The 24,170-nt window shown below is 41.8% G+C and overlaps 1 protein-coding gene across 1 annotated transcript; it reads right to left on the minus strand.

Annotated features, from left to right (window-relative positions):
• Positions 1-6,268: 6,268 nt before the first annotated feature.
• Positions 6,269-23,938, minus strand: Spcs2 (signal peptidase complex subunit 2). Its single transcript, XM_032893027.1, has 5 exons — positions 23,822-23,938; positions 14,100-14,183; positions 13,439-13,599; positions 9,828-9,962; positions 6,269-7,258 (listed from the first exon to the last, which is right to left on the minus strand). The coding sequence occupies exons 1-5, from the start codon at positions 23,933-23,935 to the stop codon at positions 7,072-7,074; spliced, it is 681 nt and encodes a 226-aa protein (XP_032748918.1). The 5' UTR covers positions 23,936-23,938; the 3' UTR covers positions 6,269-7,071.
• Between the last annotated feature and the right edge of the window lie 232 nt (positions 23,939-24,170).

Consider the following 24,170-nt stretch of genomic DNA (forward strand, 5'->3'; position numbering starts at 1 on the left):
TCAGGGCATTTTTTTTGTTTGTTTGTTGTTTTTTCCACAGCAACAGTAAGGAAACCAGAACATTTCCTTAGTTTTTAAAAGTTCTCAGTAGATATTAATTTGTTGGAACTATAGCTAGCGAAGATTCTGCTCCACTCTTTGGGCTGTCTCTTCACGTAATGATCTCATTATTCAGCTTTTCAATGACAGTTTGGTGAGTTCTCTCTCATTTGTGAATAGTTGGCATTACTTCGTAGCTGGCTTCAATTCAGAACGGCCTTTCCTGTGCCTACAACTTGACTGGTTTCTCTACTTCCCCCTCTAGGTCTCAGTCTGAGATCTTACATTGAGGTCTTTGGTCCACCTGGAGTTGGTCTTGTACAGGGCTAGAGAAGGGGTCTGGTTTCTTTTTTCTTTTCTTCTTCTTCTTCTTTTTTTTTTTTTTTACATGTGGGTATGCAATATTACCAGCACCATTTGTTAAAAATGCACTTTCCTCCATTTTTTTTTTTTATAAATAAGGTAGCTGTGGTAGCATGAGTTAACACATGGCTCTCATGTCCACTGATCTGTGTGGTAATGGGTGGTCACTATGACTCCATAGTACAACTTGGAATCAGCATTTTTTTCTTTTTTGTTCAGCACTGACTGCTTTGATCAAAGTGTTCTATGTTTCTGCATAAATTTTAGTAACTTTTTCTATGAAAATGGCATTAAATTTTGATGGGGATTACATCAAATCCTTGGATTTCTTAATCTAACGATTTGACAATATTCAGTTATAATCTGCAAGCATAGATCTTCAATTTCCTTCTTCAGCGTTTTGGTGTTTTCATTGTTAAGGTCTTTCACTTCTTTGGCTAGGTTTATCCCAAGGGCTTTGCTAGGTGAGTGTGTGGGCAGGGTCAGATAGGACAGCTGTGAATGGGATTGCTTTCCTCTTTTCTTTCTTAGCATGGTTGTTGATAGGCACATAATGCTTTTAATTTTTATATGGTAATTTTGTATGCCACCACTTTTCAGAAAGTGTTTATAGGAAGGCTAAGTTTTCTTTTAGCTCTTCTGTATATGAAATCTTATCATCTACCTTTTCCTTTCCTATTTGTATCCCTTGTTTCATCATGTTGTTCTAGCTTAAGAGTAGAGAAAGAGACCATATGTGTCTACTGCTCATTTTACTGGAAATGCAGTGTTTCCCATTGAGTGTAATTGTGAATATAGCTTTGTTACATATAGACATTATTATATTTAGATATATTCCTTCTACTCCTTGTCTCTTTGGGATTTCTATCATGAAAAAATGCTGGATTTTACCAAAAGCCTTTTGTTCATCTACTTAGATGATGCTGTGATTTCTGCCTTTGGATCCTTATACTGGTTTGCATGTTGAACCATTCCAGCCTCTTTGGATTAAAGCACTTCAGATGGTAAATGACCTTTTGATGTGTTCTTGAACCTGTTTTGCAAATGTTTTAATAACTTTTGCATACGTCCATCAGTGAGATTGGTTATAATTTTTGCTGTCTTTACCTGGGTGACCAGAGTAATGCTGGCTTCATCGGAGGAGTCTGGTAGCATGCGTTCTTCTCCTAGTTTATGGACCAGTCTGAGAAGCGCTGGTGTTAGATTGTTAAGTATCTGGAAGCTTTCGGTAGTGAACCCATTGTGAGACTGGACTGTTTTAGATGGGAGATAATTTTGTTACTGCTTCCATCTCATTGCTGGTTATCGATCTCTTTAAACGCTCATCTCGTCTTGGTTTAATTTTGATAGGTCGTCTGTCTACATAGGTCGCATACACTTTTAAGGCATATGCTAAGGATTCTCAATTCCATTGCTAACTTTGGTGCTGTCTAACTTTTCACTGATTTTCTTTTTTTCATTTCTATGTTATTTTTTTCTAGCCTGTTCTTATTTCTTTTCAACTACTGATTTATGGCTTGGGTTGTTCTTGTTTCTCCAAGACCTCACCTTTAACTTATTTCTCACAACTCAGACACTCCCTTACCACCTGGCAATTACATAGGAATTCAAAACATTCAGAGAAAGAGGTCACAAACACCACCAGAATACCAGGTCATGGAGTTTTGAGACAGAGTCTCATCATGTAGCCCTGGCTGACCTGTAACATGCTACGTAGACGATGCTGGCCTCAACCATAGCCATCTTCCTGTCTCCCTAGTGCTGGGATTTCAGATGTGCACCACCACATCCGGTTTTATTATCAGGTTTATAAATTTTGCTGATTCTTAAAGTGGTACAGACATCAGAGGAGACCTAAGCATGTATATCTTTAGCCAGGCTAAGATTATTCTATTTAATAACAGAGTACTTGGTCATTGAGGACAGGTATACTCTTACAAAAAAATCAGTATTACTGTAAGACAGGGGTTTTCCCTGCAGACTCTGTTGTGTGGACAAGGCTTAGGGACAGTCAGGTTAGTGATAGAGGAGACAAAATGCAGATAAAGAGGTCTTCACAGGCTCATTGACTCAAAGAGAGACTTTGCTTGTTCTTCTATCCCCTGATGTTCTAAAGCAAAAAAAGCTTTTGAAATATATGTGAGAGTATTATAAACATTAATACTGCCACTTACATTTGGCAGTAGCCATGTTGTCTTTCCTGAGAAAGGAGCATGAAGGTTCTGCGAATGACCTCCTTGAGGCAAGGCCCCTTGGAGCTCTCCCATTTGGCAAGGACCAGTGGGAATGATAACCAAAAGGGCTGAGTCAGTCCTTTGGAGCCATGATGTCAAAAGTTTATGTAAAGACATGACTAAGACTTGTAAAGATCCCTTATTGGATGGTCCCAAAATTGATAGGAATGTATGAGGAAAAAGGAGGGGAATTGGCAATGTCAACTACTTCTTTTGAGGACCTAAGCTCACCAAGACATTGAAGAGAGGGAATGTTTGAAACTCAGAGAAGATAGGGCCTAAAGAGTTCATTCTCAGGACAAGTTAGTTCACTCTAGGATAAGTTAGTAAGTTAGTTAGTGAGCTCTTAAAAGAAATGGATGTTGGATAGTGGCCATCTTTGTCCTTAGGTAAGGACTTGTACAAAAATAAAAGAACAGTAGGAGCTGAGGGAGAAGTGTTAATTGTCAGCCTCAGCTCTTTATAGGAAAGTTGTATAGAGCAGGACCATACTGCAAATCTAAGACAGATTAGAGCATAAGGACAACTTACAATGCATTGTAAGCATACTGAGTTAAAAAGTAATAAAAGACAAAGGTTATATTCCTGTTAAAAGTTTGTTTGGGTTCTAATTGTCTTTTACTTTGAAACTGTACGTCTGCTGCTGGCCTGTGCACAAACTAGTTGTGGCTGGCTAGATACAATCACTTGGCCTGTAATACAACTTAAATCATTTTGGCTGGCAATATTCAGGTGTGCTTACTATGACATAGTCATTTGGATTGTAATATTTTACTGCGTACACACAGGAAAGGGAATCACTGACGACAAGGACGTAAGGGAACTTAAAATGAACTTTCATAAGTACTGGTTGAGATTCTTGGATAATGATTAAGGGAAGTCTGAAACTGAATGCTCTGAAATTCTGTGTAATAAAAGTGGCTCGAGATATTCGAGGCCACTTGCTTGAATGACAAGTGGTCAGAGTCCTTTCTTTCGCTGACTCCACACCTCTGCTCCAGGTTACTGAACTCACCAGACAAGGACTCTGGCAAGATTAGCAATAGAAATTTTCAAATAATGACCTTTCCTTCTTTAGCAATTCTTTCTGCTTGAGAAGACTTACGTCCACCTGAGGAAAGTGTGAAGAGCTGAGAAACAGGAGGATGTGATGGGCACCAGTTTCCAGGAGGAAAGGGCACTGCAGACTTAGGTCAGAAACGGCTAAGCAGCACCCACAACAGGTGCAGTGAGCAAGCATTCCACACGAGTGGGCCAACAGCCAGTTCTCAAGAGGTGCTCTGCAGCCTCAGAGTGCCAGAGAAGCCTGGGCCTGAAGAGTATTTATGGTTTATGTGACTGACAATTGTCTACTACTGGTTAACTGTTTCTTCAACACATCTAAACTGCTTAAACTGGCTGCAGTCCAAGCCTTTAAGTGGATTTACTGGAACCTATTTTTTTAAAACTTATGGTATGCACACACTTTACAATGAGAGATGCTTCATGTTGACCATAAACTCAAGGGGATACTTTTATTTTTAAAGATTTACTTTTTTATTATATATGAGTACATTGTAGCTGTCTTCAGACACACCAGAAGAGGGCATCAGATCTCATTGCAGATGGTTGTGAGCCACCATGTGGTTGCTGGGATTTGAACTCAGGACCTCTGGAAGAGCAGTCAGTGATCTTAACCACTGAGCCATCTCTCCAGCCCAAGGGGATACTTTCTAACCTCTTAATGGTGACTTACCCTAGAGGAGTGGGGTTTGCTCAAGCTCACACATTAGAACAAAGCTATGAACAATCAAGTCCCTTGACTCTAACAACCAAAGGATCTATTTTTTTCTCCTCTTAACAGCATTCCTCTTGAGATAGTGAAAAACTAGAGAAACATCACCTACCAATCTATTATCTATTGATAAGGGAAGTTAAATTAAAACCATTAGGTGATATTATAGTTATTAAAAATTAGTTTGCCTACGGGGAGAAACTATAGAAAACTACACTGTAAAAAGTTTAAAAGCCACAGACAATGGCATGTGCATAATATAGTACCAGCTGCTTCAGTGCTGAGGCAGGAGAATCACTTGAGTGCATGAGTTTCAGGCGAGTCTTGACAACATAATGAGAATTCCATCTTGAAACACAGGAAAAGAATGTGTCCACATAGTTGGAATGTTTATTAAAAGGGGGGCATATAAAAATCTGTGCTTGGACAGCTGGGATGTAGCTCAGTGTTAGAACATTTGCCTAACATGTACAACGCCCTGAGTTTGAGCCCCAACACAGGAAAAAACAAAAACCCAAACCCAAGGTTATATTTGTATAGATATAAAGCAAAGGGTACAGCGGGTGTGAAGTAACCACAGCACTGGAACCTCCCGTCCGACAGCAGTGACTCGGTCTCTCTGCAAGTATCGTTATCTGATTAAACACTTTCAAAAACCTCTAAGTGGGTCACCGAATTCGAATCGTCACCCTGTGTGCCCAGGCAGAGAGGTAGGAGCTGACCTAGAGTGTTGGTCTATGTACCTGTGGAGGCCCGTGGTTGACAGCACAAGTCTTCCTCCATTTCTATGCACCCTGACTTTTGAGCCAGGCCTTTCGCTGCCCCTGCAGCTTGCTATTTCAGCCAGTCTGGCTGGCCAGCAAGACCCTAGCCTCTGCCTTGTGTTCCTGCGACACAAGGGTTGGATGTTCTTTACCATTCATGTCTCCTATGTGGGTTCTGGGGATTTTTACACAGCAAGCATTTTACTCATCTGGTCATCTCCCCAGCCCTGGTGTTTAGGCTGGCCAGGCGGCATGCTAGAAATCATCTTGTATCTGCTTCATCAGCACTGGGATAACAACCGTGCTGCCTGGCCTCTTTTTACATGCACCCTCAAGGCCAAACTCAGGCTCCTATGCTTGCATGGTGAGCACTTTATTAAACGAGCCCTGCACAGGTACTTTTATAAGAATGGGTGGGGGCAGCATTAGAAGTTCAAGGAACTCTGACTTACCGAAGGATTACAGGAAGGCTTAGGGAACCCACGGCTTCAGCATCTGGCCAGTGTGGTCTCACAGGGTAGTGCTAGACAGGACAACATTCCCAATGTTCTTTGGATGCTTCTTATTGGGAATGTAATTTGGCGTACAAGACTTAGAATTAGATCCTCAAAGTGTCCAGTTCTCTGGCCAAATTGAGAAAATACTGGAAAAGATATTAACTCATTATTTTTTATTTTTGGCTGTGCAGGAACATAACATCTGGAGCCAGATTCCTCAAACTTAAGTTCCTATTCTAGAACCATCTGTGAACTGTTTACTTTCATGTCTTAGGCTCTTCGTGCATGCGTGTGTGTGTGTGTGTGTGCGCGCGCGTGCGTGCACACAACAGTGCCTGCCCTTAGGACAGCTGTGAGTGAGCTTCAGTGAGCCAGTGACGTGCCCAGAGTAAAGTGTCACCACTGCTATCACTAGAACTAGGAGTCCCTGGCTCCGGGTTCTCACCGGCCTGCCGACAGTGAGTCAGCCCAGAAGGGACTCCATCCGAGGAAAGCATTTGCGGTGCTGTTCCTCCTTCCAAGACTACTCCATATTTTCACATCTTCTCAAGACTAGTACTCCATATTTTCACATCTTCTCAAGACTAGTACTCCATATTTTCATATCTTCTTTCATTTATTGAAAAAAACTTTAGAAAATGGCAGTTAATAAAGGGCACACACAAATCAACAGGAACGTACGAGTGGGAAACAGAGAATATAAAACTAAAAATGCCACTGGCTTCTTTAATTGGTTAAGAGCACAAAATGTAACAGGCAGATCTATTTTAAACAAATTAAAAAGCTATTTTGTATTTTTTTAAAAAATAATTCTCCCCAAGTCAAATATATATATACACCCACAAAAATGGTGTGTAAAGGAAAGCTGTCATACTTAAGAAGTTGTATCCTGGATTTAAGGAAATAGTTGCTGATGCAGGGGTCAACACAAAGTCAGCAACAAGTTAACAATACCCACTCTTCAAGATGGGCCTAGCTCTACAGCCCAGGACGGCCTCCAACTGAATGCCCTTCCTCAGCCCTCCGAGTGCTGGGATTACAGGTGAACACTACCTCACCCCAGCAAGGCTCGTTCTTGAGAACTGAGCATTCAAACATTGCATGGCACAAAGCTATACTGTATAAAGTACTATTAAGCACAAAGAAAAAGGTATGCTTAGCTTTTACAAAAAGGCTTCTTAAGGAAAACAACAGAAAACCATTCAGCAGACCAAGGAGGCTACAGCTAGCCATCAAAGATATAACTTTGCATATCTGTACTAGGAAATTCTATTTATCCAGGGTGGACTAAACAGGGGCATCTTTAACATTTCTTACTTGACCAAGCTTAAGCTTCCTGTCTTTTCCCCTACCCACCAGTAATTCGTATGATCCAGCAGAAGGAGAACTTTTAGAATTGGCTATTTTATTTTTCTTTCTGTGGCGAGACTGTCATGGAGCTTGGATATTTCAGGTTCGTACGCATCCATGACCAACGTCCCGCTGTGGTCAAAGAACTTAGCAATGGACTTGGTGAATTCGGCTTCCCGCTGCTGCTTTGTCCTCCCACTGATGAAGGTCAACTTCAGGGTGTATTTGTCATCAAACCTAAAACCAGGACAAAGAGAACAAATCAGAAGCCAAACAGACTGGGAAACTGAGGAGCTCTTAGGGTGGAAAGACGAGAATGGACAATGACAGTAAAACAGGGGTATTGGGGGAGGGAGGGAAGTAGCTGAAGGGAAGCAGGGAGCTGAGGGTGGAGGACCAATGAGAGCACAGAGGAAAATGCCCACCTTGAATGCTAACTTTAACAACAGTGGATTCAAGCAGTAACAATTCCTAAGCAAGTGTTTCTGAAAGGTAGGATAAGCTTGGCAATGCAGTGCTGACACAGGGGCTACCCCATCACATACTCTCAGCACGCTAGTGAGCTGGGAGCGGGGGGGGGGGGGGGCGGGGGGGGCGGGTACGCAGATGGATGGATGGACAGACAGACAGCGACAGAGACACCGACCGACAGACCCCACTCACTGATCTCCTAACTGCCCTGAAGACACTAATTCTCCTGGCAAATACTGATTTACCTTCCCTTCCCTGGTTTAATTGCTGACCCTAATGAAGATGAGAATACCAGGCTGTCCAAGAAAAGTATTCCATGTGGATGGACCAGAAAGCAGAGGCCCTGAGGTGAGAACATGCCTAGGATGTCTGAGGAACATAAAGGAACAGCAGACGAGGGTGTATTTGCACATGCACGTGGAGCACATACCACAAACATAAGGACTGCTAAGCTGTCCTCAGACCTTAGCCTTTTCTCCCCAAAACAGGAGGTCTTAATAGAGGGCAAAGCAGATGTGACTTATGATTTTACAGATCACTTGCTTTTCCTGCTCTGCTGGCAATGACTTCAAGCAGGGAAAGAGATTCCCAGGGCCCACCAGAAGTGAGAGTTGGTAACATTAGAGCTGGCAGACTAGAGGAAGGCTGGAGTTAAACAATGTAGAGTTGTTAGGAATGAAGCTGCCAGAGGACAGCCATGGGGCTGGATGGTGAGCTGTCTGTGAATGCTGAGGAGCAAACCCAGGCCTCTGGAAGAAGAGCCAATTCTCTTAACTCTTCTTGGATAGCCTGGAGAACAGACTGACTCCCAAGAAGCAGCCTCTCACCTCCACACTTGTATAGACTGTGGAACATGTGCATACAAGCCAATCTCTCCCCCTCCCCCCTACTTCACCCCCCACCACAACAACAACAAGCTGGATGAAGACAATGAAATTGATGTTGTTGGATTCTAGAATTATGAACTCTGTTTTAGTGGCCTGGTGAGACACAGACTTCTCTAAGGCCAATTTAGCCCAGAAGTCTTACTCTACTACTCCTGAGCTCAACCAATTTAACCTTTAGGAGCGTGTTCCTACCTGTACACGTGTCTAAGGTTTAAGTGAGGTAATGAGTTTAGCCTAACACCTATGGAGGCTTGATGAGAATGTCCCTCACAGGCGTATATATATGAACGCTCAGGTCTCCGCTGCTGGCACTATTTGAGGAGGTTCAGGAGGTCGTGCTGGAAAAAGTCTGCCACCAAGGATGGGCTCTTAGGATTTAAAGACTTGGAGCATTTCTAGTTTTGTTGTTTTGTGTTTGTGGCTCAAGACATGAACTCTCTCTCAGCTTGCTCCTCCAGCCACTCTATGCCTGCTGCCTCCCTGCTCTGATGGCAGTGGAAACATAAGCACAAACCAGCCCTTCCGTCTGTCGGTTGCCTTGGTCTTGGTCTTTATCAGAGCAGTAGAAAAGTGACTAATACAAGAAAAAGTGCCTAAGATACAAGAAAAGCTGCATGTGTATTTGCTATGGTAACTGACATTTGACTTTTTATCTTCCTAACAATGCTAAGGAGTTATTTTTTAACCTCAATAAGCTTCACTTTACATAATTTACCAAAAGCCATGAATTAGAAACAAACACACTGGAACATGGGCCCAGGTCTGGGTACCAATGGACACAAGTGTACTCCCACAGTTCGGAAAGACTGGATTGTGGCTGAGTTGTACAGAGCACCACTCCAGAGATGCTTGAGCACATTCAGAATGAAGTCAGAAGACACGGAGGCTAAAGAGGAGCCTTAAAGATAATTAACCTCACGACTTGGATCTCTTTTAAAAAGATGTTTGATATGCGCAGGTGTTCACCTGCATGAGTTTGTGCATAATGTACATACAAAAGACAAAAGACCCCCCCTTCACCCCCTTAAAAACAATAAAACAAAACAGAAAACCAACCAGAAGAGGATGTTGGATCCCCTGGAACTCAGTTAGTTGTGAGCCACTATGGATGCTAGGAACCAAAACCAGGTCCTCTATAAGAACGGTAAGCACTCTTAACCTCTGAGCCATTTCTCCACCCCAATCTTTGACCTTTGCTAATTAGCCACAAGGAAAAAGAATCATTCCCCAGTCTTCCAAAGAATAAACTTCAAGCATCTTCTGTGATAAAGAAATCCAGAACTGCTATGCTAGGAAAGCCTACAGCTCACCTTCACCTTTCATTGTACATGACGGGCACTACGCTCTGTGTAGAACAAACACAGAATAGTGCCCCGAGAATCATGGCAGAGCCCAGAGCAAACACGAGGCATCCTTGAGCATCTCTGAGAACTAAGGATGGGCATTACCTTTTGAGGCTGGAGGACAGCTGCCAAATATCATCAGGATCCATTCCTGTAGGGTCTTTTCTGTGGGCCACGAGGAAGATGCTCTTCTCTTTATATGAGGTATAAATGGTCAGAATCCCCATCATCACAAAATAGGTTCGAATAATGTTAAGGGAAAAATATACAAATACGCAGCACAATAGGAGTTGACACACAAGAGCCACAAAATTTTCTTGACAGTCCTAAATAATTTTTATCTTACCACTAAAGCACTGAAAATTTAGTTATTTACTCTTACCCTTATATTTATATGCCTAAAGGAAGCAAGGCTCTCTCTGGTGTTAGTTCTCTGGATACCTCAAAAAAGAGACAAATGGTACAGGACAAATGGGTTAAATATCTTTTAAACTATAACTTGTGCTATTTCTCCATTTTAAAAAAAAAAAAAAAAAGGACCAGAGGCTAGAGAGATGACTCAGCAATTCAGAGCACTGGCTACTCTTGCAGGGAGCCTGGATCTGAATCCCACCACCCATACAGCAGCTAACTACGTTCTACAGCTCCAGTCCCAAGAGATCTGATACCTTCTTCTGGTCTCCTCAGGCACCAAGGCTTGAATGTGGCACATAGACATATGTGCAGGCAAAACACCCACACATGTAAATTTAAAAAAATAAAAAGTAAAAATAAAAAAGGAGAGAAAGCAAGAAAGAAAAGCTAACCACGGTGTCACATGCCTTTAATCCCAGCACTTGGAAGGCAGAGGCAAGTGGAGCTCTAATTTTGAGGCCAGCCTGGTCTACAAAGTAAGATCCAGGATAGCCAGGGCTACACAGAGAAAATCTGTCTCAAAAAAACAAAAGAAAAACAAAACAAACAACAACCCTCCCCCCACAAATATATCGCAGTGGATTTGATATATTCAACCAACGTCCAAGTGACTTGAGACGAGTCTACTGCTTGATGAGCATGTTTACATGCAGACACAGCATTGCACTGGTTTAACTCTGTCAGCTGCTAACACGTTATGGAATGTTATTTAAATTTTATGAACTAAAGAGGCAGGAAGTACAGTGCAAAGGACTTTGGAGCTCAGACAGTCTTGGATTTAATAAATTTCTTCCCCAGCTCTCCTCATGTCTACAACGAGGAGAATACTGAACTTTCACAATTGTCATGAAGATGGGTGCTGTGGTACACAGCTATACTTCAACACTTGGGAGGCTAAGTCAGGACTACTGCAAGTTTAAGGCTAGTGTACTGGGACTCTGTCTCAAACAAACAAGAAGTGTCATGGGATTTCTATATATAACTATGTGGCACACAGTAGTTATTTATACCAGTGTCACTAGCACTATATATAGAACATGAACTTAGGACCACGATTTGCCTCACACAAGTATAACTGAAATGCTATTAAAGTAGTTCTTTTGGAGATTGTGTATAATAAGGCTACTGTCATTGTTTATAGAGAATGGTCTCTCAAACTTGTGGTATATTCTCTTAGATTGTGTCAACAGTGAAGACTTCAAACTAGGATAATTCATCTAACTGCAGAGTCAAAGAGGACTTGTTGCCAAGTCCAGAACCATCTATTTGTATAAAACTAGTTTTAATCGGGTGCTTTATTAAGATGGCTTGCTACTCGCCTCTGAAAGTGTATTTTAAAATTATGTGTAGATGTGTGGCTATCCATGTAAGGTATGTGTACACTAGTGTGAGTACCTGTGGAAGCCCACAGTGTGTCAGATCCCCTGGAGCTGGAATTACAGATGGATGAAAGCCACCCAACATGGGTTCTGGGAATGAAACTACAGTCTACTCCAAGCACACAAGTACTCTTATCTACTGCACTCTCTCCAACCTCAGGAAAGGAAAGTGCGCATATATAATTAGGTAGTGGTAGAGTTCCACAGAACAATGTGAATTTAGTGATTTTTACATTTATTTATTTGGGGCAACACATGCACAGAAGTAGGTCAAGGTAAGCACAGGAGGCCGTCCTCTCCTTCCACTCTGGAGTCCAGCAAATACCTGCACCTTCAGGGCCTTCCTGACGGACCCCCCCAAATGCATTGTTTTTAAGTTGTAATATAAAACAGTTATGTGCAGATAAACCAAGACAGGAGATGGGAGTGGGGGACTCCAAAAAATCATTACTAGAAATGCATATAAATTTGGTAATTAAAATTATAATGAAAGTTCTTTGCATCACATATCTAAAAAAATAATATGTTTATCATAAAAAGGAGAGGCAAAATTCAACTTACAATAGGATCTTGTAACTGTGAATTAAAAATGCATGTAACACACTCAACTTCCAAACACTATGGATTAACTAGCCTAGCCTGCCTTGAATGTGCTCAGAACATTTGTATCTCCTAGCAATTGGACAAATTCACCTAATAAAAGCCTACTGTATAATAGCATGGTATCTGATTTAATTTATTGAGTTTTATATTGAAAATGAAAAACACAATGGTTGTGTGAATATTCTTTCATACCATTATAAAGTACAGAAATCTTAAGCTAAACTCTTGAATTTGGGGACTGGCTATATTATTTATCAATTATGTTATAATCTCCCATCTAATTTTTTTCCTTTTTCATTTCTGTGGGGTATATGCATGTATATATGTTCACCTGTATTTAGATGTATGTATGGGTACACAGAGACATGTATGAAGACATAGAAGCCAAGGGTTGGCACTAGGTGTTTGTCTATACCCTCTCTACCTAGTTTTTTTTCTGAGACAGGGTCGCTCCCTGACTCCAAGACTGGCTAGCTAGATGCCCTGGGATCCTTGCCTTCATCTCCTCAGCATGGGTTTACAAACCTGTGCTACTATGTCCAACCTTTTATGTGGGTGCTGGGGTTCCAAACTCAGGTCTCTGTGCTGTGTGGCAAACATTTTAACATCTGGATCATCTTGCTGTCCTTTTTTTCTTCCAGTTTTTAAATGGCACAAGGTTTTGCCAGGTAGCCCGAGCTGGCCTGAAACTCATAAACCACCCTGATTCAGCCTTCTGAGAGCTGGAATTACAAGTGCCTGCTACCATGCCCAGAGTCCCACTCAGTTTTGCAATTCTGAATGAGCATTATTTGTATTTCTTCCTCTAGCACAAGATCATAAAACACCTTGGATTTCAAACTCTGTTGTGTAACCCCAGAAGGGGTCCTCAATTCCACTGAACACAGGGCCAAAGCCATAGCCCATGCTTGGGTCCTCCTCAGACAGCCAGCTCCTCAACATCAAAGAAAAACAGGAAACAGATTCGGACTTCTATAATCCAAAGCCTTTCCACTAACAGTCTAGAATAAATGGATTAAAGCAACCCAGGCTAATGGGAAACTCTAACAGGTTAAAAGAGCTGAATCTCACTATCATTGTGTGACAGGAGCTTTGGTGTTCCTATTAATTAATAACTAAGTATATTACAGATAAAATAACCTTATTAAAAACAAACTATCAATGATGTGACATGAATTTACAGGCACAACTTTTAATGTTAATTCTAATGCTAGCAAGCTCTAAAATCAAAGCTTTTATATTTCGAAAGCAAAGATGGCATAATGGCAGATTCTTTTGAATTGTTACTAAAAAGCAAACTATAGCATTTAAAAAGGATATGATACGACGCACAAGGCCAAAACCGGCTTGGACTCTGGAAAGGGATGCATGTAATCCCAAATCAAAGCCACTATGGCGAAGAAGCAGGAGATGGTGCAGATGGTGAGGCGACCGTCGATGAGACCGAAGTTCTCCACATACTTGTACTTCTCCAGGAGAACCTAGTGAGGAGAGGACGCAAGGTGAGAGCCATGCTTCCTTCCCGTGGCTTGCTCTTCCTGGGTCCCGTTTAAAGTCATGTCAGAACTGGAGGAATGGATACTGTCCTCTTCAATTAGCATCTTACTCACCAAGCTACACAAAGACGACCCAAGAATACTCCCCTGCAAAAAACCTTATCAAGGCCTCCGTCTTAAAATTCTCAACTTTTCCCATAGGACACAGCTCTAACATTTTTTCTCTTTGCAAATGGGTTTGCCTTAGATGAATGTTCTGTCCTCCCAAGTCTCTGTGCTCTAATCTCACTCAGAACAATGAGTTACCAATTTTCTTGATATCCCAACATTCGTGTTTTAACACATTTCCTTCCACTCTGGTAATTTTAGAAGCCCCCTTTGGCTCATTTTCTACCTTTGGAAACTAGGGTCACTCTACGTAAGAGAAGAAAGAGGAGACATGTCCACAGGCTGAAAGCACACTCTCGTGTTTTCACCAGAAGTACCTTTTTGGCAGAATCATCCAGAGAGTTTTTCACAGCTGATCCATCCCACTTATCAATTTTCACGGGCTTATCATCAATCTTCCACTGCAAAACAGACAGAAAAGTTGTACAATGAAAGCCATGGTGCCAAAGTAGAATGAGCTGCTTTCCTCAGACGTGGAGTAGGTGAAGGCTGATCTGGTCTTCTCATAGGACGGTTAAGCACCACACCCAGATGGGTGTGTGGGCTCTCTCTCACATGGATGGTGCAAGTCTCCATGCAGACACCTCAAATCCTACAAGCCTAGAACCACAACACGTGTGTGTACTATGTAAACTCATATATCCTACCCTTTTTTACCCACAGATGAATACAGAAAAAACTGCCTTTGTTCTTCTAATATTTTACAAGCACAAAGTTCATAAAATACAGATAAAGGAATTTACAAATACTAAGAGGAAAAGTCGTCTTTAAAACATCATTGTCTGTGAATAATTTGTATACTTTTTTAGCATATTGTAACTTTAAGACAGCAAACGGTATAATCTATTAAAAATATCAAATTTTCTATTACAGACCAAGTGTCCTGGTTTGCTTTCTGTTGCTATGACAGAACACACAATAACAACTCGGGCTGGAAACCAGGGATAGGATGATAGGGATTAGGAGGCAGTGCTTGCCTAATATGCATGAGGCCCTGGGTTGGATCACTAACAGGTAATTCAATTCAAATTCATTTGTCTTGAAGAATAGATTCTTCTATTGAAAGACAGAAAACATTCCTATCTTATCAACCTTTTTAAAAAGCTGTGATTCTATACATTAATATACAAATAAGAAAACCTGAAATCTGTTCAGATAAAAAAATATAAATGAAATGGTATGTATGTATGTATGTATAAAAATGGGTGTATTTATGTGCTTGCATGCATGTATGTATTCGAGCATGTGTGTATGTGTACGTTTGCAACCCTACACCCAGGTCCACTAGAACTGGATTTACAGACAGTTAGTTGGGAGTTATTTGATATAGTCCTGGAACAGAACTTGGATCCTCTGCAAGAACAACAAATATTCTTAACCACTGAGCCATCCTCTAGCCCCTAAATTAGTTATATTTAAAGCTACTATAAATCAAGTCTTTCCCCATTAGTGTCTGAGAAAAACAAAATCTTTAATTATTCATGGAAGCATTTTGTAATACTGATTTTCGCAACATGCTAACCTACTTATTAAACCTGACACATAATTTTAAAAATTATGCATTGAACTAAGAACAGCTTTGTTTTTTAATCCAACAGCTGGATCGTATACATTCAGTCAAATATATTCTACTTAAATAACCCCAATTAATTTGTAGAGCTAAGTCTACAATGTTTGGATTACCTGTGAAATGATTAAGTCATTTTGAAAACGTCATTCCAAAAGAGGAAGAAAACACCATATATTCTCATAGATTCCCACCCCAGAAAACATCACTGAGCATAGCACAATTCAGAATGAAACTTGCCTCTATAATCTCCTAGCAATTTTCAGGGGTAAATGCAGAATCAGCCTTGAACATGTTGGATAAGCCTCAGTCCTAACTCTACTGCCTGGGGCCCAGAATCTTCAGCAGAGAGAACAAGAACTCTTCCGGTGAGTTACAAATATCATAAGGAAGGTTTTAATTTGGTTTCTGAAGAGGGAACATCATTCTGCTTGGTAAGCATGTTAGCTCTCTCTGCTACAGCAGAAAAATATCTGGACAAGTAGGGATTAGACATTAGGTGTCTATTTTTGTGGTCAATACTTCCCATCATTCTCAAAAACTGCTCATCTAAAACATGTAAATCCCATCCCCTCCGCTGTTATGCAGGCATCTTTTTTCCTCTCCCCCTGGTCTCCTAAACTAAACAACAAAGGGTAATGAGGAATAAAAAAACAAAGCAGGGGCTGAGGAGATCAGTGAGCTCGGAACTCAGTAAGAGATCCTCTCTCAGATGGAAGGCAGAGCTAGCAATGGTAGCCATGCCTTTAATCTGCTCAGGAGGCAGAGGTAGATGGCTCTTAGTTTGAGGAAACCAGTCTGGTTTCCATAGTTCCAGGCCAGCCAAGGTTACAAAGAAGACTGCTTACAGGGGACCTCACAGGATAAATTACAGTGAAGGGTAACACGTGGAAAGGAATTAAGGTAGGTCTTCCTAAGGACTGCCATCCTTAATTAGGAAGGCACATTTTCTAGGTTGATCTTTGCCTGCTATCCAGCAACTTGGTTGTTACACTATCCCCTACACTGATATAAAACATCCCCTACATGCTAAAAGTAACTCCTGTGTCTAAGCTGTGACCCATGGCAAACACCTTTCCTTCTAGGAGTCTGACATAGACCAGGCGTAAGGTACCCATTTAAGCAGCCCTAGGGAAAACCACTCATTATGTATCTAATGAGGCTCCCTGGTAGACACATACCACTGTCTATGTGCTGTCACAATTCTCCCTACTCAAGGGATGTCTTGTGGGGTTCTAGGGCAGGGAACTCTGGAATATCTTAGTTTCTTCTGCACTCCATCTCATAAGCAGCATTATATGCTGAGTCTCCTGGTTTATCTAACAGGTCACCAATCCTGGGGAGCTCTCCTGTCACGATCATTTACTTTTCCTGCTCCTCCTGCCATCTTTTTTAATACAGTCATCGTAGGGACTTGGTATTATTTAATAACTTAATTGGATCAGATCCTAACTCTGAGTTTACATTATACCATTCATTGGTATAGCTATTCCTATTCATGAAGGAGTTGTTACAGCTACTAGAAACCACTTTTCTATCAACAGAGGAACAAGACATGCTTGTCCCTGGCCACATCTTGGAGGACAGAAATGGCCGGTTCACAGAAAAAGGGTACTTGATGACTTTCACAAACCACTGAAGATTCATTTCACTTTGATTCTCACTGCGAAAAGTTCTACAAAGGCATTTCACTGCAGGCCATTGGGAATCTCACTTCTCAAATGCTCAGTGAAGTTTTTAAATTCACCTCCACTTAGAAGAATATTTAAATATAGGAGATCATTTTTAGAATTAACTTATTTGGGGATTACAGTCTCTGTTCCCCATGCATCTTCTGGCATCAAGGGCGGGGACGGGTCAACAACAGAAACCATTCTTGGTATGCAAAGCCTTAAGAACAGCACAGCAGCAGCAACACTTTGTTACTTTAGTAACAGTGGAAGCAGATGTCATGTGGTGACATGAGGACCACAGTGGACTGCTTCAGAGTTCCTTAGCCTGACTCAAAGGACTCCTCAACTCACTCTGAGATGGACACTTGGGGTGACAGTGCTGTATCAACACAAGGAGCCCATTCTGACTTAGAAAAAAATAACAAAGTTTCTCTCTTCGCTTGTCTACTCCAGTTCAGAAAGTGGACATAAGCTGCAAAAGCAGGAGAGTTAGTAGTAGGAACAAGGCACAGGCTAAGGAACCATACATAGCCTAGGGCTGCTTACAAGTTAAAGGTAAATAAACTTGGCTATGAGCAGGAAATGGGTAAGAGTTTACATGGGTGATTAACAACCACCTTTATGGTTTGAAGGGCACTTGCTGGTTTTATTTTGAAAATCACCTCAGACGAATCTGCAGATGATCTCAAAGGTAATACCAGGACATGTATAATATGTGATTATACATAGTACTACTAGTAATAAGTTAGACAGGGCCTTTTTTAAGTTCAGAACCTGAATGTTCAATGTTCAATGTCGTTCAACAAGGGGATGAGAAGTGAACACTGATGGTGTGCAACTGGACGGACTTAGTAACTAACTAGTTAGAAGTAACAGGACAGAACAAAGAGATGGCCACCTACCACAGTTAGGGTTCTTAGATGATGACATGTCTGAACCACGTCATTTCCCAAGAGAAGGAACACAGGAGGAAAAAGAATAAATCCTCCTTTGTATACTAGGTTTCAGACGTTTAAGCTCTATAGCTGTATTTTACCTTTGACTCTAGAATTTTCTAACCAGTAATAAGGAGATAAGAGAAACTGATACTTGGAAGCTATGATGACTGCTTGGGCTTAACTATATATCCACCCTTACCTTCCATAAATACACATTTAGCAAGATCAGAATTAACAAGTGCAAAAATAAAAGGAAAAATGTTAATTCAGGAAGAAAATGATGTGTATCTTGAAATGCAGTTGCTTAATTTAGATACAATTTGAAAACCCATGGTATTACCAAGACAAGATTCCAGCTGTTAGCACACTGAGCCTTCAATTTCAAGTTTTTTTTAAGGGCCACAAATACTGTAATGGAAATCACTGGTATATGAGTACTTATTAGTGGTTGCATTTATGAGTTAGTTGGAGGTTAGAAATTACCATGTGTCAATTAAATTATGAGCATGCACATTAGTGGCAATTCCAGAGAAACTGATAAAAAAAAAAAAAAAAAAAACTTCCCCCATGCTTTCTCTGAGGTCTCAAACTACAGCGGCAACACTCAGGAAGCCTACATTACTGCAGTTCTGTGGAGACAGCTTCAGTTCATGGACAGACATTGTAGCTTAAATATCCCACAAACAGTGTCAACACATCTGAGATCTAAGGCTGGAAACAGCTTAAGGTGAGACTTCCATGATTAAGAAAGTGAGGAGGCAGGACTAAGTTCAGCTGGTAGAGAGGGCGTGCCCAGCACGCATGAAACCCTGGGTTCAATCCTCAGCATGGCATAGACCAGTGCACGTCTGTAAGCCCAGCACTTGGGAGGCCAACCTCGAACACGGGAGACCCTGCCCGAAAACAACAGTCAGGCACTTGTCTTTAGTCTTAGTACTCTAGAAGGCATAGGCACACAAATCAACTTGAGTTCAAGGCCAGTTTGGTCACATAATGAGTTCTAGAATTCTAGGCCAACTAGCATTACATAGTGAGACTCTCAAAAAACACAAACCACAAACCCTTGAGAAAAAAGATGTGAGGTGTGAGTCCTTATCCTATGGATGTGGCAAACCAGGCATTTAAACACTGCATGTAACCAGCTTAGAAATTGCGATTACAATATAAATTACTTCCTGGGTTCTCTGTGGGAACGAAAGTGGCACTCACAATGTGCAAAAGGTTTGACAGTTCCTCAGAAAGTCGAACACAGGGCCAAGGTGTCTGAACACAATCCAGTGTGAGATTTCTGAGGGCTTATAAGAAGACAAGACCTGTCTTGTGACCTGAGTTTCTTCAGAACACAGAATTGTTCCTAGACTGTATTTTGTGGTCCTCTAAAGTATAGTGGGAAGGGATGAGTTCACCTCAGCTGTTTTTAACCACGAGGCTTGCTCTTGTGATTGTATACATACTCAGGTGACTCTTCGTAAACCCCAGAGAATAAACTGTCTGATCTCTGAATAAAGTTGACTACTGCATGAGACTTTTAGGTCCCATTCATCCAGGGTCCCACTGCCAACTACAGCAGTAAACACCAAGGGAGCCTGTAATCCCAGTACTCAGAAGACTGAGGCAAGACAGGACTAGTTCCAGGCCAGTCTGGGCTACAGAGACCACATTTCAAAAATTAATCAATTAAAATATCAACAGTTATGATATGACACATCAATTCCACTCCTAGGTACATAGCCAAAAGAAGTGAAAATGTCCACCCAGGGGAAAACTGTGTTTATAAGAGGCATCACATAGCCAAAAGGTGCATGATACAAATATTAATTGATAAATGGAAAAATAAAATATGACGTATCAGTATCCATCAGAGGAAGGGGTTCAGTAGGTATACCACTGGTCACAAGTGTGAAGACCAAGTTTGGAGTCCCGGAAGGCACACGTGAAACTGGACTTAGTTGTGACCACTGATGTGATGTTTGATGCCCACGCTCCTGTGGTAGGGAGGGAGGTGGGAACAGGATGACCTCTCACAAAGCAGAGGTTGTGTGATAGCCACACAAGTGCCATAGCAAACACATCACACTCAGTTAAACAGAAATTTTAAAATGGTTTATCAGTGCTGATGAATATATTTAGGTCATATAAAATAAAGTCTGATACATGCTATAAAACATGTGAACTAATCAGGTTATAGTGATGCACACCTTTAATCCCAGCACTTAGGAGGCAGGGGCGGGAGAATCTCTGAGTTTGGGAACAGCCTGGTCTACAGAGGGAGTTCCAGGAAAGCCAGGGCTACACAGAGAAACCCTAGCTCAAAACAAAACCAAACCCACAGAACACATGTGAACTCTGAAAACATATTAAATGAAAGAAGCAAGTCACAACAGCGCATGTATGTATATTCCATTTATATAAAATGTCCATAGCAGGCACATTCAGACAGACACTAGACTTCCTGCTAGCCTACAAGCATGAGAGTCTCCATTTGAGCCTCCTCACTGAAAGAAAGCTCTTTATGGTGGCCTGGACCTAAGAAAAAGGATTGGGGTACACTGCTAATGGGTATGGGGGGGTAGAATGGGAGGAACTTACAAAAACTTTCTGAAACTGTGTACCAATGACAAAAAAACCATCGGACAGTAAGACTTGTACATTATTTTCAATTTTAAAAAAATATACTATTAAAATGCATGGGTAACAAAGAATATATGAAAGTATGAATAGTCAGGCCTCAATACTACAAAATCTTATTCTGATCTAGAAGGTACGGAAATCTACTGTTTTAAACTAAAAACCGAGGAAATCTGATATGGACAGTTTTTACACAGGCACTAAAAATATTTATATAAGGCAGTCAAAACCCAGAGAGGAGGAAAGATGGGAGCACCCACAGTTATCAGCCCCACTTCACAGGGGCAAACACTGAGTTACAGAGAGACTTGGTAACTGGTCCAAGAATACACAGCTGGCAAGGAGACAGCCAGAATTTAAAGCAAGGCTGGCCCCAGATCTATGTTCTCAACTAAGATACAGAAGCCGTGCTCTAAGGTCAGGTTGAGAATCCAACCATGAGACAGAACCCAGGTAATGAGGCTAAAAAGGGTTGGATAATAATTTACCAAAAGAAAAAAACAAGATAAAACAAAATAAATACAAAACCAAATTTTAATAGCCCAAACAAACTGGGAAACGGCTATAGTTTATAGCTGCCACACAGAACAAAACGCTCTGAAAGATTTGGGGCAAAAACAACTTAGTGCAGTGAACTAAGTCACTAAGTCAAGATGAAAGATTAGATCTGCAAACTTATTTTTAAAAATCAGGAAGCAAGTGTTACTTTGTTCTTAAGGTTGGTTTCAGAGGAGCAGACACTCACACTGGTGTAGAGAGCAAGAAGCACACTCGTACACCAACTGCACTTCTTCACAGCAAGTGAAACCACAGGTGCAGAAGTAACACCCTCCTTCAGGACCAAAGGCAGGAAGGAAAAAGGACAGAAATAAAATTCAAGAGGTTCTACTAAAGCCAGCATCCTCATGTGAACAAGCAGTGTGCTCATTCCGGAACCGCTCTGTCACTCAGGACAAGTCCCCATACTCTCCACTTCAGCAGTCAGTTAGCTTGAAACACTTCAAAGCAACAACCTCTACAGCTCCTCCTAAGACAGGGCTGCCATTTTTCTCAGCTAAATTCAGGGCTGTAAGCATTCACTCTACGAAGATCGGTGTAGAGAAACCCTCACAGGAAACTGGAAACATACAAATGGGCAGGACACAGGCACTGCCCAGGCACACTAGTACGAGAGAAACTCAGAGGGGGAACAATTCAACGTTAGCAGAAAGGAAGTTTTCCAGGAAAAAGGACTTTACAGAGCTCTTGACTATTTTCTCTCTTCTTCTGTCTTTCATTTCTTGGTTGAATCTGAGGGTGGAGAGGTATGGTGGAACAGGCCTGCAATGACACTATTAGGTAGGCAGAGGTAGAAAGACCCTTAGTTTCAAGACCAACCTGGATTACACAGTAATCCTGTCTCAACAAAACAAAATGAATCATCTTCCAAATGTTCCTCTGCCAGAATGTTGTACCCTTCTGATATCCCAGTTGGGGATCTCATCATCTAGCTATTCTGTTTTTATGCAGGTCTTTAAAACAAATATTACCAGTATTATATAATTTAATCTTTACAGCAAGCCTGTAATGAGGATACTCACAATGTTTATTGTGGTAAAGAAATACAAGTTAGTGATGAACAATCATCCAGGGCTTTTAGTATGCTACACTAGAACTCAAACTTACCCTTCTAAGAAAGCCTTATTGTGTCTAGTTCCATGAACTAGAACTATGTAAATAACCTTCCTCAAGTCACTTTATATAGTCTCAAAAGCCTTTACATGCACTCTTTAGTAACCCTTCTCCAGTCTAACCCCACCTTTCACTAAGTTTACATAGAGACCCTTCTAGTACACCTATTAAGAAATCTCAAGCATGGGGTTGGGGGATTTAGCTCAGTGGTAGAGCGCAAGCGCAAGGCCCTGGGTTTGGTCCCCAGCTCCGGGGGAAAAAAAAAAAAAAAAAAAAAGAAATCTCAAGCATTATCACATTCTGTGTATCTTTCCTCAAGGACCAGAGAGATGGCTCAAGGGATAGAGACTTACTATCAAGGCTTTCAACCCACATTTGGTCCCTGGATCCTGCACAAAGGAAGCCCCAGGGCAGCTTAGCTACACAGCAAGACCCTGTCTCAAATTTGAATCTAAGGACTCTCAAAAAGACAAGGAGAACTGGGGATACAGGTCAGTGGAGGAGTACTGCCTACCATGGAGGAAGCTATGCAAATCCTGGGTTTGAACCCCCTCAACATGATCAGGTATTCATTTCTTAAGCTCTAGCCATTTGTTTGGCACAGAGGAGTGAGTAAGAAAGCATTTCAATTGAAATGTTTCAAGAGAAATGATTTACTATATTAAAGCACCATGCTTCACCCTCACCACATCAGCAGAGAATGACAACACTGGAAAGGGGCCAGATGGTATATAGGGCTAAACCCTTCATTCTGCAGATGAGTAACGGAGATGAGAACAGGGACTTTTTAGAGGCGGAACTAATACTAGGCCTGTTTTTCAGGCAACTGTTTCTTCCAAGTTGCTGTGCAAGGGGCAAGAAGATCAATCCAGGAGCATCCTTCCTCCCCGCCTCTTTCCTTTAAGCCCTTTGGAATAAGGATATGAAAATTTTTTAATAATTGTATAGGTAGGGTGGCCAGCTGGTGCAGACAGCGAAGGACACATGGGAAGAAGAGAGAAAGGCAGGGAACCCAAGAGGGAAAAAGAATCATAAGGCTTCCTATCAGTCCAGCAAGAGAAGTCAACATAGGAATATTTCATTATTTAACGTATCAAGAAAAAAAAAAAAAAAAAACACCCAAAAACTTTAGTAAAATGCCAAGGAACTCTTTGGACTCTGTAGCAACAGGCGAGGATGATAGTGGAAGAGTTTGGAGAATACCGATTTCGATATTCTTTCAATTTCTTTAGGAGTTCAGTTTTCCACGTTGGTGAAATGGGCATTTTCAAGAATGGCCCTCCTAGCACAAGAGAAACGTGATCATTATGGTGAAATATTGCCATAATTACGAGAAGCTGCGGTGGCGGTTAGGGACCAGCAACACTTGCGAAAAAAAATGACTAAGGCTTAAGATTGTTTTTCAATGTGTAGAGAAGGCAGGCTACAAGCGTGCGTTGGTGTGCTATAGAGAAGCGATCAAGAAGCCGCAGAACATAAGGGGGGCGGGGATGGGAAGGTGTGCTCACCACCCCCTGGGCATCCCCCGGGCTCTAGACTATTCCCAGGACTGAGCTCCTCACCTTATCCAACAAACCACTGCGGCTACTGCTTGTCCCGCAGCTGGGGCCGCCGCCAGCCCCACTACTGCCTCCGCCGCCGCCGCCTCTCCCGCCTTGCGACGCCGCCGCCGCCATCTTGTCTCCCTCCCAGTCTCCCTCCCATACGACTTGTCCGAAGCCGATTGGCTGAAGCTATTCATGTGATGCGCAACGCAGAGCCCATCGGGACCCGTAGTTCAGTGTGCTGACGAGGGCTGAAAGTGGCCGCGGGGCTTGACGGGACTTGTAGTTAGAATCTGCCGTCGCCAGTTGCCGCCTCCGTTGCTAGCCACACCGTCGCGGTTACTAAGGAGTGGGTGGGGAAGGTTGT

Source organism: Rattus rattus, chromosome 2, assembly GCF_011064425.1.
Source record: "Rattus rattus isolate New Zealand chromosome 2, Rrattus_CSIRO_v1, whole genome shotgun sequence".
Classification (NCBI taxonomy): domain Eukaryota; kingdom Metazoa; phylum Chordata; class Mammalia; order Rodentia; family Muridae; genus Rattus; species Rattus rattus.